This window comes from Oncorhynchus tshawytscha, linkage group LG33 (genome assembly GCF_018296145.1).
Source record: "Oncorhynchus tshawytscha isolate Ot180627B linkage group LG33, Otsh_v2.0, whole genome shotgun sequence".
NCBI classification, from domain to species: Eukaryota; Metazoa; Chordata; class Actinopteri; order Salmoniformes; family Salmonidae; genus Oncorhynchus; species Oncorhynchus tshawytscha.
Genome location: NC_056461.1, coordinates 15,742,752 through 15,760,075, shown reverse-complemented (window position 1 = coordinate 15,760,075; position 17,324 = coordinate 15,742,752). Strand labels below are relative to the sequence as shown.

The window sequence follows — 17,324 nt, the reverse complement described above, 5'->3', positions numbered from 1 at the left end:
TTGGCCAGCCTACCAGCAGAGCTAGCTGATAAATCGAACTCTTGCCAAATCCAGGAGAGCGAAAACATATTCTCCCCCAAGAAAATCCTTCAATGCAGATATTTGCTGTTCTTTCGATTAAGCTATTCCCTCCAGTTCTTATATAACTGCTGCTATGGCAGCATCAACACCAACCTCCAGGCACTTCTCGTTGTCATCATCAACTAAACCACCCCCACAGATTATCAGAGGACACTGATTGGTCCGGCCATACGGTGGAGGGATGTGCTCAAATGGTCTTAATCTGGTTGTTGACAGACTGTATCCGTGTGGCGAAACAGAATGTAAGCTTGCGTCATCAGGATGGTTCGTACGAGGCTATAGTGCTACGGCAAAAATCAAAACGTGCACCCAGTGGGAGCCATGGACCGAGATTGGGAAACCCTGGTCTAGCAAAGTAAACATACAAAAAACATGATTTACAGTCAGCTACTCCTCTTCTATAGACTACTTTCAAGGCAAGAGGCAACACACGAGGAGCCTAGTGGTGAAGTGAGTGAACAATCCCCAGGAGAGTCATTTCAAGATCAAATTGATCCATACAAAAAACATTTACAGCTTTATCTTACCTGGTTTTGATAGTTTGTGCATCAGCTGAAGAGACAAACACAGGCCGTCTTCTCACAACCTTCTTGGTGCTGTACTGCTTGTTTGTTTGAATCATGTCTGAAAAGGAGCAGAGCTGTTGTAACAACAGACAGTTCACTTCACATTCAGATGTCATTATCTTGCCATAGTGACTCCATCCAGAACTATCTCAATTTGTCACATACAGTAGTAGCTGTAAGAATCACTGCATATCTGTTCGTAATATACTATGTATGGTGTATATGGTTTTAAGGCTGCAGTTGGTTTATCTTGGATATCACGTCACTTGTGCTCACCTGGGAAACTGAGTTCATAGGTCTGTGACCCCGCGGTGAACTCCATCACAGCCTTGTTGTCTTCCTGGAACCTCTTCTCCAGGTCTTCACTGGTGATGGTGGCTGCCCTGTGTCCACTGATCTGTAGGGCAAGACAGAAAACATGGGGGTTATGCATTGTTAGCATAATTGTGATTTAAAGAGGGACTGAACTCTGTCCTATTCAACCATCACTATTCAACACTGCTCGTCGTCACTCACTGCTGATGCGTACTGGATCCAGTTTCCACACTCATCCTCCCAGAACCAGGCCCACTCTGTGGTGAGGATGAATATAGGCTGTAGCACAGAGGAGACGGTGGAGAGACGCCGGGCTTTGTTCAGGCCGCAGGTCATCGTATCGAAACACACAGGCTGGACTCCACGACTAGACAAGAGAGAATAAAAGACAGCGAACAATCAGCAGTCACAATAGGAGAAGCTGAATATCACACTAACTAGAAGTGTATACGGCATTAACATCTCATCGTATTAGGAACGAGCAACATTTGCCCACCATTGACCAAGTGCCCTACGTGTTACTGTCCATTCAAGTTCATTCTTCTTAAAGGTAGAGCCCACCTGTATGTCTTTGCTGGGTCGCAATAGTCCTTCTCAATCACCTCGTTGTCTTGTAGAGCTGTCCAGTTTAGTCCCTCCCTCACCTCCCATTGGTAGGGCATGGTAGAGTGGGCTTTAAAGCACTTATCTGAAATATGAGTAAAGTTAGGTGTTGAAGTCTAATGTTTATTAAGCTGTAAGCATGGATTATTCTTAAAATTATGCTTTGAAAATGCTGTCTTACCACCGTGTATGCAACTGCCCTTGATGAAGTACATACATATTTCAGATTTATCTGAAAAAGAGAACAGGATATTTAATTGACCATGCCAATAGAATCAACATCTATACATTTTGATAGCTTGTGGCTGGGAATGTTCATCATTCATCGGCTCTTAATACTAGTTAATAACCATGTAAATACACTGTAACTGAGCACATGAAATAGTTTCTGCTAAATTCTAGGTTAATTTAAACAAGAAATCCACAATTAACCTATGTATTGATTCTTGTCATCAATTATGGGCTATGACTGCATGACCACCATGCTATGTGCAGTAGCCTAGTGGTTAGAGCGTTGGGCCAGTAACCGAAAGTTTGCCGCATCAAATCCCTGAGCTGACAAGGTACAAATCTGTCGTTCTGCCCCTGAGCAAGGCAGTTAACCCCCATTTCAGTTGAATGCATTCAGTTGTACAACTGACTAGGTATCCCCCTTTCCTCTTTGAATGCATTCAGTTGTACAACTGACTAGGTATCACCCTTTCCTCTTTGAATGCATTCAGTTGTACAACTGACTAGGTATCCCCCTTTCCTCTTTGAATGCATTCAGTTGTACAACTGACTAGGTATCCCCCTTTCCTCTTTGAATGCATTCAGTTGTACAACTGACTAGGTATCCCCCTTTCCTCTTGCCATTACCATGACGAGGTCTGTTGGACTGCTGGCTTATGTTAACAGTGGCAATAGCAGCATCATGCTCAGGTGCTGGAGTTGCTGCAGCACCCTCCAAAAATATATAATTAGCCTACTCCTGTCTGTATAGACATTTATAAAAGCATTCAAAATAATACACCAAAGAGACGCAATTTGGGCAGCAAGCGCGCCAAATATCCAATTGCTTGTTGCGTTGTGGCCATAGAAATAGAATCAATGGAAGGGTCTTGGAACCCCTAACCCTGGCAATTTGTCTGGTAAACTCATGAGTACATTCAAGATGGATGCCAGTCCTGACCTCAATGGACACAACCGTTCTATGGATTCTATTTCTATCATTGCAGTTGTCAGCGAAGAGCAGCTATAGGCCTTTTGTAAATGTCTAAATACAATCACGGGAAAAATGTAGTTTGAAAAGAAAATGCCTCTTGCTGAAAAGAGAAGACTAACCTGTCTGCAGGTGCTACCAAATGTTTTCTCAACAACTCCCAATATTAAGCGAACAGCACATTTTTTTTTATTGGCACAAGCGAATCGGCCATCACCGGTGAGTAGCCTACGTATATTCATGCATTATCATGAATGGATCTTTATCAATAGGTAAGCCAGTGTCACTGGATATTTTATTTAGCAGCCTATACTCTAGCCCAGGTTCTCTTAAACCATGAGTTGGGCCCCAAAGTGGGCCCTTGTCATGTGAGAGGTGGGTTGCTGTTATGAGAATGCATCTATAATCACACACTATTTCTTCTAACACCTACAAGATATTAGGACGTAGCATTAGGTTCCACTAAATGCTATGTTCTCATAAATTATACAAACTCACTTTATTTAATGACTATTTAATGACTTATGACATGCTAATAACAGTGTAGCCCTTATCGTGACTACTCGGTGGGCCTCTGTTAGACTTGTTACTTGTGTTAGCGGTTGCATTAGCTTTACCTCTTTGATGTTGCCCCTTGCCTTGCTTGGCATGGTCTTGCTTTTGCAACCACTCCATGTTCATGTACACAGACTTCAGGGAGGCAATGAGCTCATTGGGCACCCCTCTGTCCTGCAGGATTTTTAATGGGTGGGGTTCGTAGAAATCATGACACCTGGGACAGTTGCAGCTACCCCTGAGATACATCTCACAGATGTGGAGCCTCTTGCATGTCTCGCCATCCTGGCATTTGCCATACTCTCCAACACCATTGTTGTAGTTGTGGCACACCTAGCAGAAGGAAAATGTTTGTATGAGAAAAAAATACACACAAACACACATGCATGCACGCACACACACACACACACACACATGCATGTAGGAGTACACACACACAATATTCTGGGATATTCCATTTATATTTCTGCACACTACAGCACAAGACTGGAGGAACATGAACTTAATTTAGATCATGATCACTAAACACAAGGCCTTAACCAGACAGAGCATACTTTAGCAAAGGGGCCTACTGCAGTGTTACATACTGGTGGTAAGAGGAAGCCATCATTCTGAAGCAGCAGGGTGCACAGCTCAGATCTGTTCAGTTCCTCCAGTCCGTGTTCTTTCAGGACTCTGCTGTTGTCCCCCGAAGTCAGGTCATGGTTGAAGCGACATCCTCCTCTGTTGTCAAAAGGAAACATTTTCTTGATACACCCTTCCATCACACTGGGCACAAACTGGTTGAATCAACGTTATTTGTCAATGTATTGTAACGTGAAATCTACGTGGAAAATACACTGAGTGTACAAAACATTAGGAACACCTTCCAAATATTGAGTTGCACCCCCTTTTGCCCTCAGAACAGCCTCAATTCGCCAGGGCATGGACTCTACAAGGTGTCGACAGCGTTCCACAGGGATGCTGGCCAACATTGACTCCAATGCTTCCCACAGTTGTGTCAAGTTGGCTGGATGTCCTTTGGGTGGTAGACAATTCTTTTTTCTTTCTTTTTACCCCCTTTTTCTCATGATATCCAAATTACGATCCAATTCCAATCTTGTCTCATCGCTGCAACTCCCCAACGGGCTCGGGAGAGGCGAAAGTCGAGTCATGTGTCCTCCGCAACATGACCCGCCAAACAAGTCCTGCCCCCTCTGACTCTGGTCCCTGTATCCAGTCCCACATCTTGTCATCCTTCTACTCGGTCCTGGATTCCCCACTCTACTACTCCCTTGGATTCCCCTCCGGACCGGCTTACCCTGTCTCAACCCTTCGCGCTCCAGCCTCAGCCTCCGCACCTGGTTTCCAGCAACCCGCCCGAGCTTCCCCTAACCTGCACTCCATCTCCCCCCTGTGTTTCAATAAATACCTTGGTTACTTCCTCCCAGTCTCCTCGTCTGAGTCTGCTCTTGTGTTCCCCTGTTCCACTCCACATAACACCGCCACAGAGTCGCTAGAGCACCTGGCCAAACCCTCCCATAACCAGGACAACGCTGGGCCAATTGTGCACCGACCTATGGGACTCCCGGTCACAACTGGTTGTGACACAGCCTGGGATCGCCCCGAGTCTGTAGTGACACCTCATAGACCGCTGCGGCACTCGGGAGGCGGTAGACCATTCTTGATACACACGGGAAACTGTTGACCATAAAAAAAACAGCAGCGTTGCAGTTCTTAACACATTCAAACCGGTGCGCCTAGCACCTACTACCATGCCCCGTTCAAAGGCACTTCAATCTTTTGTGTCAAGCCCATTCACCCTCTGAATGTCACACATACACAATCCATGTCTCGAGGCTTAAAAATCCTTCTTTAACCTGTCTCCTCCCCTTCATCTACACTGATTGAAGTGGGTTTGACAAGTCAATAAGGGACCATAGCTTTCACCTGGATTCACCTTGTCAGTCTATGTCATGGAAAAAGCAGGTGACCCTAATGTTTTGTACACTCAGTGTACATGTTACGATACTGTGTCTACATGTAGGTGAAGGAGTCAAGCGCAGGAGAGCAGAGATGTCTGAGTAGCGTTTTTTAATAGGCAAGTCCACAAAAACATATAGGTCAGGTACAATACCAAAATAAACGCTCTCGACAAAAGAGAAACCAGTTACTCACTGAAGGAGGAAAAAAACAACGCTCCTAGAACTTATACACACTCGGTATATTATGTGAAAATAAACAGGCACAACCTAAACAAGCAACATAACATGAATAATCCCGCACAAACCTAAGCAGGCAACAGGGGTAATTATACACACAGAAATTAAAGCAAATGAAACCAGGTGTGAAAGAACCAAAGACAAAACTAACAGAAAAAGAAAAAGGATCATTGATGGCTAGTAGGCCGGCGACGCCGACCGCCGAGCACCGCCCGAACAGGGAGAGGAAGTCGTGACAGTACATTTGATTTGAAAAGTTTTTGAGGGTGAAATTTCCACATAGACAAAGCTTGTATAAAATATGTTGAATTTGTACCTTTGAAATAATGTCAGATCTTCAACGTTATATCCAATATCAGATTTTAAAAAACAGACTGGGCAGCATCTCCTACTGGGTAATTGATTTACAGCTCCCCTTTGGTCTCCCAAAGAGGATTTTAACCAACCCCAGCCCTGATATTTGTCACTGACTACAACCAATGTGCTATTGTGAGAATTATTATTAAGAGAATTAATAACCAAATAGATTTACTGTTGCTATCGAAGTCATTCCAAAGTGCGGTTGCAGCAGCTCTTCGCAAGCACAGCGCTGTTTATGACTTCAAGCCTATCAGCCTAATGGCTGGTGTAACCAATGTAAAATGGCTAGCTAGTTAGCTGGGTGTGCGCTAATACTGTTTCAAACGTCACTCGCTTTTAGATTTGGAGTAGTTATTCCCCTTGTGCTGCAAGGGCCACGGCTTTTGTGGAGCGATGGGTAACGATGCTTCGAGTGTGGCTGATGTCGATGTGTTCCTGGTTCGAGCCCAGGTAGGGGCGAGGGGGACGGAAGCTATACTGTTACACTGGCAATACTATAGTGCCTATAAGAACATCCAATATTCAAAGGTATATGAAATACAAATGGTATAGAGAGAAATAGTCCTATAAATACTATATTAACTACAACCTAAAACCTCTTATCTTGGAATATTGAAGTCTCATGTTAAAAGGAACCACCAACTTTCATATGTTCTCAAGTTCTGAGCAAGGAACTTAAACGTTAGCTTTTTTACATGGCACATATTACTTTCTTCTCCAACACTTTGTTTTTACATTATTTAAACCAAATTGAACATGTTTCATTGTTTATTTGAGGCTAAATTGATTTTATTGATGTTTTATATTAAGTTAAAATAAGTGTTAATTCAGTATTCTTGTAATTGTCATTATTACAAATAAAAAATCAAATAAAAATTGGCAGATTAATTGGAATTGGCTTTTTTGGTCCTCCAATAATGGGTATTGGTATCGGTATCGGCGTTGAAAAATCATAGTCGGTCGACCTCTAGCTAAAAGAGCAAGGATTTCCTTGTTACTAATGCCAATTCTAAAGTATAGTTTTAACAGTCATGTACTAATGTGGCGAGCACAGTAACAGGTAGCCATGGAGGCATGCAATTAATAACCAAAACCCCTACTTTAATCTTGAAATAGAGTTTATTCTCGATCTATAGACAATTTGTTCTCAAAATATTTTAACTTTAATCTCGAAATATTGCCACTTTAATTCTTAAAATGTAATTTTGACTTTCTCAAAATATTGCCACTTTATTCATGAAATGTATATTTTCAAAGTACTATCCGTGCAAATCAAAGTGCCACCACCCATCACCATTTTTGTTTCTCTTCACTTGGCCCTAAAACTAGGCTACAGATTATATTTTTTGCCTGGGTTAGGCCCAACATGTTATCTAATTGCAAATACCTAATAGAGCCCCACAGTGGAGGTGTCATTATACCCCCCCAAAAAACTAGTGGTCAAACAGGGAAATGGTTCTTCCAACATTCATTTTTCCCATATGGAGTTTTAGAAACACTTAAAATAAGGGCTGTGTTTTGTGTCGGCTCACCCTGGGGTGACGTTTTGATAACCATGTAAATCTCTCTCAGAGAAGGTGACTTTTATCAATATATTTGGCCCTATTTACTCTCATATTCGAAAATGCTAATTAGCATCAAAGTAGACATCATGCAGGACTACAAATCCCAGCAAACTCCTGCACATCATCTCTAGCTGACGCCTTTGCGAACAGGTATTGTGTCAATTTAAAACTTACACAAGACAGTTCACAGAATTGTCAATTTAAAAGAAATGTAGCCAATGTATTCGTTAGTAAATTTAACTAACATTAGATAGTTAATCCAGAGATTCTTACCTTTGCCTCGATTCGGCAGTCTCGTCCAGATCATCATAGCATTTGTAGTTCCTCATGATAGCCAAGTTAGCAGCTAATTAGCATTTCATTTTGGGGGGGTAAATACAGGGGAATATATTGATAAAAGTCACCTTGTCCTAGAGAGATTTACATGGTTATCAAAACGTCACACCAGGGTAAGCCTACACAGAACACAGCCCTTATTTTAAATGTTTCTAACATCCCCTATAGGAAAAATGTATGGTGGAAATTTCACTGTGACCTGCTGCTGACTATCAGTCAATGAGCAGGTTGTTACTGAGTGAGTGGTGGGAAGAGGTGCTTGTGTGCGTTGAGAGCACTAGTTGAGAGACACTGCAGCAGGCAGCTGAGTCATGGTGACAGAGCAGCACACGCACACGTTGTGACAACTTTTTACCAGTTGTAGTAGGTACGTTATTTAGATTAGTCATTATGGAGACACCTATTTCCAAATCTTTTTCCATAAAACATATTCATGTGCAAGAAGTGAAATGACGGAGACAAAGCATTGGAAAACGACTTTAGGCACACTAGAGTGCTTTAGATAGTTGGTTTAACGTAAACTGCATTCTAATGTTTACTTTTCTTAGGGAAAACCAAATCAAGCAAAGGGTTTTACGCATGCGCAGTTCTTGGGTCTCGAGTGCTGTGCAAGTGGAAATTTGAAATGGAAGTTATGGAATTCCCCTAAGTGCTTCTGTTGTAGGACAACGTGACATTAAATGTGGAGAATGATAGATATATTTGTATATGTTGGGCATCAAGTAGGCTATTCATTTCTATGCCATTGTAGGCTACTCTAGCCTACCATTTGATACAATAAATACGTTGAAATTATGATAGCACTTGAGTCATTGCAAATCAATTTGTGCCACTTGTGTTGCCTACCTGGAGCTGAAAAACATATTTAATAAATAGCCTATAACTTCAGTTTGTTGTTGTAGCCTTGTGTTATTATGCAATTATTAATGGCAATGTTAAGTTAATTAAATTGGAAGTTATCAATTGTGATCATGGTCACAGCTCAATGTCAGTTTCATTGTCGACTTTCCCAGAAATTAGATGTAGGTGGCCTATCAGGGGCTATGGGCTACCTGCATCTAGTTCAGCAAACCATGGCAAAGTTGAATTGCAATTATAAACCCTGATTTTAGAAAAAGGAGTTTATTGGATAAATGTGGCAACTCCTCTCTTGCTGTAAAAAAAAAAAAAAACTACTGGGGGGCTAGATCTCAGGCCGTGTGGGTTGGTTTTGAGGGGTCATTTGTTAAAAATATTAGCTACACCTGGCAACCCTGGTGGTTCTCTATATACACCAATAACGCCATAAAGCAGGGTTCCCAACTGGCAGCAACGGTTGTTGTTTATTGGCTCCCCAAAGTTTTCTGAGCAAAAAAAACAAATATATATATTTTTTAAATGATTTGTTTATTTTTTACATAAAAGACTAATAACACCAGCAGATCAGCTCCAATTGATTTTAAATCTGTTCCCAAGTATTCCCACGCATAATAGGAGAGACACTTGATCGTCTACAAATGTGTGGGATACTTGCGGTCAATTTGCAGTAAAAATATTGGTAATTATGATCCCTGCCATAAAGCAAAGGGAAAGGCTATGTGGCAAAAGTTCCCCTGAGCGGGCCTTGTGGTTAAAATAACGTCACTAACAAACGATTATAACAACAGTAACACAATTGCGAAGAATTGAAGTTCCATACCTTCTCCGACTGAACGGGCAATCTCCAAGCAGGAATCGTTTACAAAAATGTAAATGTCGGCATCCCTGGCAATCGCTGGATCTGCACAGTCGAACTCCAGTCCTGGCTAACACCCTTTGCTCTCCGTCAAAAACAACAAAACAAAATTTAGCTTGATTCGTAATTACATCCCGCACCGAGACGGGCAAGTCACTGTAAAAATTCGCATCTAATTCATCGACGTTCATTGATCCATGGTTAGCACAAATAAGTTTAGTTATGGTCGATTCCGTCATTTCTTCAACCGGTTAAACAACGTTATATTCTTTCCAATTGGTTCGGAACACTAACAAGAACACTATGTGTTTAGAAGGGAGCTGGTGAGTGAATCGAAACTGAAACTTAGCATAACCTTTATGATCTTTCCTTCTTCTGCAAATGCAATGAAGCCTTCATATTGCACAAAATAATTAGCAAGATCTTGACACTAGCCAATGTGTTATATACTATTTATATAAATAGGCCTGGAATCTTTATCATTGGAACGTAAATATGGAGGTCTACTATCGCCTGTCTACTGTAAAAAATACCAACTATGCCCAGTAGATGTCAGATGCATCCCATCCAAACTCTAGGCCTAGGGGAAATTTATGTCAGTCAAATCACTTTGAGTGATCAGAATTTTTTAACATGTCATTGTCAATATATTGCCATGAATTTGTTGTAATGTCCATCCTTTACATGTCTGAATCATTTTATAGTGTAATGCTCTATACTATGTGAGTGTAAGTGGAGGTTGCGGAGGGAAGGATGACTCATAATAATATCTGGAATGGAATAGTATCAAACATGTGGTTGATACCTTTCTATTGACTCCATTCCAGCCATTATTATGAGCCATCCTCCCCTCAGCAGCCTCCACTGGTGATTGTGCTGCTGTTTACCATATGCCAGGGAGTTACACACTACACTCACGGCTGCACAGCAGGATTGAAACCCTCTCATATTACGTTGGTGGCAGAGGTGGGATCGCCCCTGTTGCCTGGCTTATGTTGTAAGTGTACCATTGAGTGCCGTTTTGGGCTTCATGCAAAAGTACACATAGGGAGAGTAGGGCCAATTAGCCGATATTAAGCATATAATATCCTACATCAGTGGTACTCAACTCTTACCCTACGCGGTTCGGAGTCTTCTGGTTTTCAGTCTGCTGGGTTTTTTCTACCTAATAATTAATTCCCAGGTCTAAATTCGTTTTTTTTTTTTTTTAACTAGGCAAGTCAGTTAAGAACAAATTATTATTTACAATGACCGCCTACCGGGGAACAGTGCCTTGTTCAGGGGCAGAATAGCAGATTTTTCCCTTGTCAGCTCATGGATTTGATCCAGCAACCTTTTGGTTACTGGCCCAACGCTCTAACCACTAGGTCACAACACTAGGCCGGTGCAACAAGGGGGCTGGACTCAATGCTGGAAATTCACGTCATTTTGCCGTTTACACATCAAAGTCAATGAGCAGCACCACAGAGATGTCCACCTTTTAGTCCAGTCTTTCAGGAAGAGAATTAAATCAGTCCCAGATTAGAGAGGAACAATGAAAAAATGCAGTGGAACTGGCTTTGAGGTCCCGAGTTTAGTTTGAGGGGCCTATGTGGCCCCTGGGCCACTAATATACATTTTTATTGGGCCACTTTTGATGGCAATGAATGGACATCTCATTCCAAACTCATTCCACGGAGGGCCGAGTGTCTGCAGGTTTGAGGTTTTTCCTTTAATTTAAGACCTAGACAACCAACCACTCAAGTACAAGGGTGATGCGAAAACATGCAGACACTCGGCCTTCCCTGTGTAAATATAATCTGCAATATCCAGATATGGGGTATCCCTTTAAGAGAGTAGTGGCTACAGAGGAGTCTGGCTGCAGGGTAGACTTAAGTGTGTTTCTTGAATATTATTATTTAATTGGCTCCCTGGATCTCGTAGGCGTATCTTTCTAGCAATGAACAATTTGGAGATCTTTCTCCCCAATAAGAAACCCCTACGAAACTCGGGAAGCCAATAAGATAATCCTACACAAGGAACGCCTTTTTATCTAGGCTGCAATCAAACCCTCTGCAACAAGGGGGTTGGGCTCAATGCTGGGAATTCACGTCATTTCGCCGTTTACACATCCAAGTCAATGAGCAGCACCACGGAGATGTCCGCCTTTTAGTCCAGTCTTCCAGGAAGAGAATTAACCAACGCGTCGCCGAAATGTAGAGCACAGCAACAACAGAAAACAAAGAACTTTCACGCGTTTATGATGAACATGGTAATATAATGGATTGATAACAAACCTTAAACGTATTTATTACGTGGCCCGTAACCCTCCAAGTCAGGGAGTCGGGTGTGGGTGTTTTTTCTGGTTTATTTCAAAGAGGAGAACGGGAAAAGGAAAGTGGGAAGAGGAGAACTTCCTGAATTTAGCGAGACATGTCAGAATCCCCATCGCAGATCATAACCAAGGTATTTGTTGATTTTATAAAACAGAATCAAGTTCTAGGACCCCGGGGTGAGATGCGCTTGACGCAGTCGTGTTGTTGACAACTGCATCGTATGTGTTGGTAATCATCTGTTGCTGAGGGGAACGTTTCGTCGCTCTGTTGTAGACTATATCAGCGCATGGTAAGTCCATCCATGCTGTGCGCAAGTTTACCGACTTCGCAGCACACCTGAGATAAACGTTTTTCGTCACGACGTTCATTTTCATAGGCTATTGGTGCTTTCAAGACAACTGGGAACTCGGGGGGAAAAACGAGGTCAAATCATGACGTCAGTGATCTTCAGGTCGGAGCTATAGAAAGAAGCCCGCGTTTCCGACTTGGAATTCCGAGTTGGATGACCATTGAAACAATTTTTTTCCCAGTCGGAGCTCGTTTTTTCTGAGTTAACAGTTGTCCTGAACGCGCTAAAGTCGGAGATTTCCGAGTTCCCAGTTGTTTTGAACGCGCCATATGTCTTGTTTTAAAACCACCAGAAATGTTACTATCCTTATGGATCATATTAGCCTACAATTAATGTTACCGGTTGAAACTATTAATGGGAATATAAATGTATCTGTCACTATTATATAGCATACACACAGGTAACTAATTTTCTATACAATACATTTTGTATATGTAAACCTGAAATATGTAGGCCTAAAATATGTAAAACAGTTCCAGTGCAAAAATGCATGCTGTTTATCATGTTATTACATTACAATAATGGTCTAAAGATGAATCTTCAAATTTCAAGTGACAAGGAAACTATTTGGTATTGTTGGGATGCAGCCTAAACGAGTAGGCCTAAAGATATTTTGGAATGATAATGTTTTGCAGAGATAATGTAGGCTATATGTATGCCCTTAAACACACACGCTCGCACAGAAACTCAGTCTCTTGCTCCCTTCTTGGCCCCATCTGTACCTGAACCCCTTTTTGACCGTACACAGCCTTGTCAAATCTGGGCTGTACAAATGCGAAATCTTGTAAAAGTAGGGCGGTCTGCATAATAAAATGAGATTAAAAGCACATTGCCTCATATGCCACAGTGAGTTCCTAGTACAGTAAGCTAATAGGAACTAGCCATTTTCGATTGACTGGTTGGATGAATCACCAATCCATGTTATAAGATGTTGCTGTTGGCAAACGAGCCTATAAACATAATATTCAGCAGCACTGATTGGCCCATACATACTCACCTGTTAACTGTTGCTGTCCATAGAAGGTGCAGCGTAGAAAGAGGCAAATTAATGATGTTAGAATATCGTTGTACACAACAGCACATGCATATATTGTTGTGTTGACGGGTTACATATTGTATAAGTAAATGTGCACAAATACCAGTAAGTTCAACCTCCTGTTTAGTGACTGGCTGCATTGACCTTTTTATGAATAAAAAGATTGGCTATGTGTAGGTACCTTATCCCGTAGATAAAGAATGTCTTTAAATGGTGTTATAGTTTCTCGGCGTGGTGATTCTCAGGCTGTTTGGATTTAAAGATGGTTTTCGGGGAGGTTTGTAACTAAGGCATGCTTTGTGTCTCTGTGTATCTATTCATAGCAGGAGAGGAGCTCATTCAGTCCTTCCTCCGTGAGCCCCCTGCCAAACTCCACTTCCTCCCCCGTCCATGCTCCCACAGCCAGGCCAGCCAGCCGAATGGAGGACGAGCCTGCCAGGCTGCCCGTGCACCTGCGTGAGTCACACACAAACATGCAGACACACGCCAAACACACACACACACACACACAACTCATAACAGGCACACACAGAGAATACATGACAGTCATAATCAACAAAACAAAAATGGTGTTTTCAGCCTGCATTTCCCTTATTCCATAAACATTTGTTTTGAGAGCTTTTGACCTCAGAAAATGGCAGATTGAAAGCCATGATTTACTTTAGCTACTTGCATGTCACGTCATGACTCCAACGGGCATCATTCTCCCCATGTGGACAGACAGACCTACTCATGTGTCCCTCCTCTGAGGTGCAGCAGACCCAGCGTCAAGGACCAACACAAGACGTCTTTCCTGGACCATAGCAGAGTCACTGTACTGGAACACTACACAGTAGAACACAGCAGGACAGTGACAGCCAACACAACTCAGTACACGGCAGTAGAGCAGGGCTCAGTACAATAACACCTCAGGGTACTAAAGGACAGCACACAACACAACATAGCTCAGTACAAGAGGATAGCGAACAGCACAGAATCATAGTTCAGTGTAATGGAGGAGTATAACATGTAAAGGTAGGAGAAGAGAGAAAGTAGGAGATGGGCTGGGCTGGGGAGAGTCTAGAATTGGGGAGAGAGAGTGAGGTATTACAGGATAGAATAGGACAGGGCGGACAAGAAGGAAAGTAGGGAGATGACTGTAAATATGAGGTAAGGTGAAGAGAGGATTTGATTTGTATCGAGAGGGCAGATGCGTATATTGATTTACTTTGCTACTTTACATTATTCTGCACTGACGAGGAAGAGCGGCATGTAAGCATTTCACTGTACCATTTACACCCGCTGTATCCTGTGCACGTGACGAATAAGCTTCGATTTGAGGTGTTAACTGATCTGACATGGTTGGAAAAGTGAGAGCATTGGTCGAAAACATGTTTTTTTTAACATATTCTTAAGACCAGTAAAGTCACCAAGGGCCTCAAAAAAGAGGGGAAGGAAGAGGGACAAGGAGAGAAGGGAACATGACAACCGTGTGCTGTCTGGTGGAGCTGACGGCAGGTCTCAACCGGCCACTGTCTGACCCAATAAAACAACAGGCGGGGTTGGATCACGGCCAGGATATAGACTGGGTGTTTATAGAGTCGTAGAGTCACTGGGCCTGCTCTGTGTGAAAAACTATTCATATTTAACCAGGCACCTTTTAACATGTATGACTTTTAGGACTTGAGAGATTCATCTTTGTAGTTCTTCAGTGAGTTTGGATATAAATCTTCCCACTGGGCACAGTCGTCAATTAAACGTCTATTCCACGTTGGTTCAATGCAATTTCATTAAAACTATTTGGAAACAACGTTAATTCTACCAGTATGTGCAAATGAGTTGTTGTGGGAACTTTTGAGGGTAATTGACCTAAATATTGGTGGTTTGTTGATGTGTTTGGCAAAGATATGGTGCAGTACTCATAAATTAGACCAGTATATTAACACACTTTGTGGTAATCTCAATATCTAAAAGAAATGACCTGTAGTGTCTATGCACGTGGACCATATAGAGGAAATTCCCCATTTCCACTTCCCCTTTTGTATTGTCATAGAAAAAGGAAGAACGTTTAACATGTCTGTTTTGGTCTGAGGTTGTCTGTTAGGCGCGTTTATCTGGGCGTGGTGAATGTGGTCTGCTGGACTGAGAGCTTCGATTTCAACTTTTTGTTTGAATCTTTAGATTATGCAAGATTTCCCTCTCTTCTACATGTTGACTCTGTCTTTAACTCTGTTTAATATATAAACTACCCTTCACCTGTAGGCCTACAGTACCCAAACTTCTTATTGGAACCTTCTTTGGCTCAAAGCCATCACACTTCCTGACAATGATCTTTTAGACAACTTGTAACACGTTTGCTCCCCTTCCGAACACATCACACAGCTGGATCCAACTGGCACACATACTGCGAGAGACAAACCGTCCACATTCAAAGGCAATTTGTCCAGGGAGAAAGAAAGAATGAAAAAGGGGGGGAGGAGGAAGGAAATTGCAGTGTGGGCAGAAATCCGCCTTCTCTATTTCCTGAGGAGGAAGTGGATTAGATCAGGGTGAGAGTTGCAGCCTTCTCCCCACACTCAAAGAAGGCTTCTTTTCTTTTTAACCCTTTTAGCCAGGAGTGTTAGAAACCACCCCACTCTGAATGGGAGAGGTTTGCCTCTCCCTGTGTGTCTGGGTGAATGTTCTTGAAGTGGTGAAGTTAGTTACATTTCTCCATCACATTGGCGGATTTTCACGTTAATACTCCCAATTTCCTTTCTGTTAGTTGTCTCATTGTTGAACTATAGAACATGCAAATGAAAAGAAAATAAGCACAGCTGTAAAACACTATTAATTCTACTGTTTGGTTGCACTAGATGTCAGCACTTGAGTGAAGTGGATGACTTTTCAACTCACAATTCCATTACATTAATCGTGTTTACTTAATTGTCTTGTGATGTGTCAGCCTCAAGGTCACCCACCTAGCAGACACTAAGAAGCGTAGCAGTATCATTCAGGCTCACTGCAGTCAGGGATTCCCGCTATTTACTGACGTCACAGCGAGTCGGGTGGGCACTGATGGGGATGTAACATTGAGACACCTGTGCAAAGTGACAAGTTCAAAGAATAGGGAGTGAGTGTCTATGGGAATGTGTATGGAGAGTACAGTTCACATTGAACATGGAAGCTTATTGAGCATGAGAAATCACTTGCTGGGTGACTGAGAATGAAGCCTCTTCTTGGAAACTTGGCTTGCTGCTGTTTTTCTTTGTAAACCTTTCTCAATAGATTGTGTTTGCTTTGCTCACAGCTGGGGTTCTACTGTGTGTGTGTGGCTGAGAGTGTGAGTGTGTGTGAGAATGTCTTTGTGCACAGGCATGTTGGTGTGTGTGTCCGCATGTCACTCTGAGTAATTGTACAGTGTGTGTGTGCCTGCATATTCGTTTGTGGAGTCTTTCTGTATGTGTAAAGATGTTTGCGTGCATATCAATGGTGCAGTACATACAAAGGGTGTGTGTGTGTGTGACTATGTATACCCCAGTGCCTTTCAGAGGGGAAATTTCCTGCCCCTGGAAGCCGTTCTCATCCTCAGGAATTTCCTGAGTGGGCAGACTGCGCTTCCTGAATACATGTTGTTTTTCCCCCCTTCGTTCCCTTTTCTCCCTCTGAAAGGGGAAACTGTTCTCACATGCCAACAGCCAAGTGGAGAGAAGCCCCTTCTCTTCCTGTATGAAACACTCCACATGCCATCATGGAAGGAAGGGGGTTTGGGAGGAAAGTGGGGGTCATAGTTCCCCACCCCAAACCCGACAGGGAGCAAACTGAGCCCACCAGACAGACTGATGCTTAAAAGACATAGCTATGTTGCGGATGCTACCCATTCTCCCTTTTAAAGGGCGACTGCACTTCCTTTGGCTTTGTTTTGACGGTCGCTCAATGGAGACCATGACTGAAGCCAAACCAGAGTTGTCTTCGGGGTGTGGTTTGATGTGGGTGTGTTATGTTTGTATATAGACCCTTTCCAGTACACGACACACTGACAGATGCACGGGGCTCTTGGCTGCAGTAAGAAAGCCATTGCCATCTGTGCCCATTCAACAGCCTAGATTTAGATTTGATTACTTCCAAACAAAATAACTTTTTGTGGTTCTCATACACTTACAATGATG

General features: G+C 42.5%; 2 protein-coding genes across 8 annotated transcripts in view; one reads left to right on the top strand and one right to left on the bottom strand.

Moving 5' to 3' along the window:
- Window positions 1-9,736, bottom strand: part of LOC112214227 (protein mono-ADP-ribosyltransferase PARP12) — a 13,514-nt gene extending 3,778 nt beyond the window's left edge. Inside the window, exons 1-8 of the mRNA XM_024372822.2 lie at window positions 9,462-9,736; window positions 3,909-4,044; window positions 3,384-3,654; window positions 1,747-1,797; window positions 1,524-1,650; window positions 1,164-1,329; window positions 924-1,044; window positions 609-705 (exon numbers count right to left, since the gene is read on the bottom strand). Coding sequence (XP_024228590.1) covers window positions 609-705; window positions 924-1,044; window positions 1,164-1,329; window positions 1,524-1,650; window positions 1,747-1,797; window positions 3,384-3,654; window positions 3,909-4,044; window positions 9,462-9,736 — 1,244 coding nt within the window. The remainder of the gene's footprint in view (window positions 1-608; window positions 706-923; window positions 1,045-1,163; window positions 1,330-1,523; window positions 1,651-1,746; window positions 1,798-3,383; window positions 3,655-3,908; window positions 4,045-9,461) is intronic.
- LOC112214228 (transcription factor ETV6) overlaps window positions 9,698-17,324 on the top strand; it is a 21,932-nt gene continuing 14,305 nt past the window's right edge. Inside the window, exons 1-3 of one of the 7 annotated variants that reach the window (XM_024372828.2) lie at window positions 11,551-11,748; window positions 11,967-12,101; window positions 13,524-13,653. In XM_024372828.2, the coding sequence (XP_024228596.1) occupies window positions 12,099-12,101; window positions 13,524-13,653 (133 nt within the window). In that variant the 5' untranslated portion in view covers window positions 11,551-11,748; window positions 11,967-12,098. Of the gene's footprint in view, window positions 9,821-11,550; window positions 11,943-11,966; window positions 12,102-13,520; window positions 13,654-17,324 lie in introns of those variants that run through there. The other 6 variants (XM_024372827.2, XM_042311544.1, XM_024372826.2 and 3 more) reach the window with 6 other exon arrangements.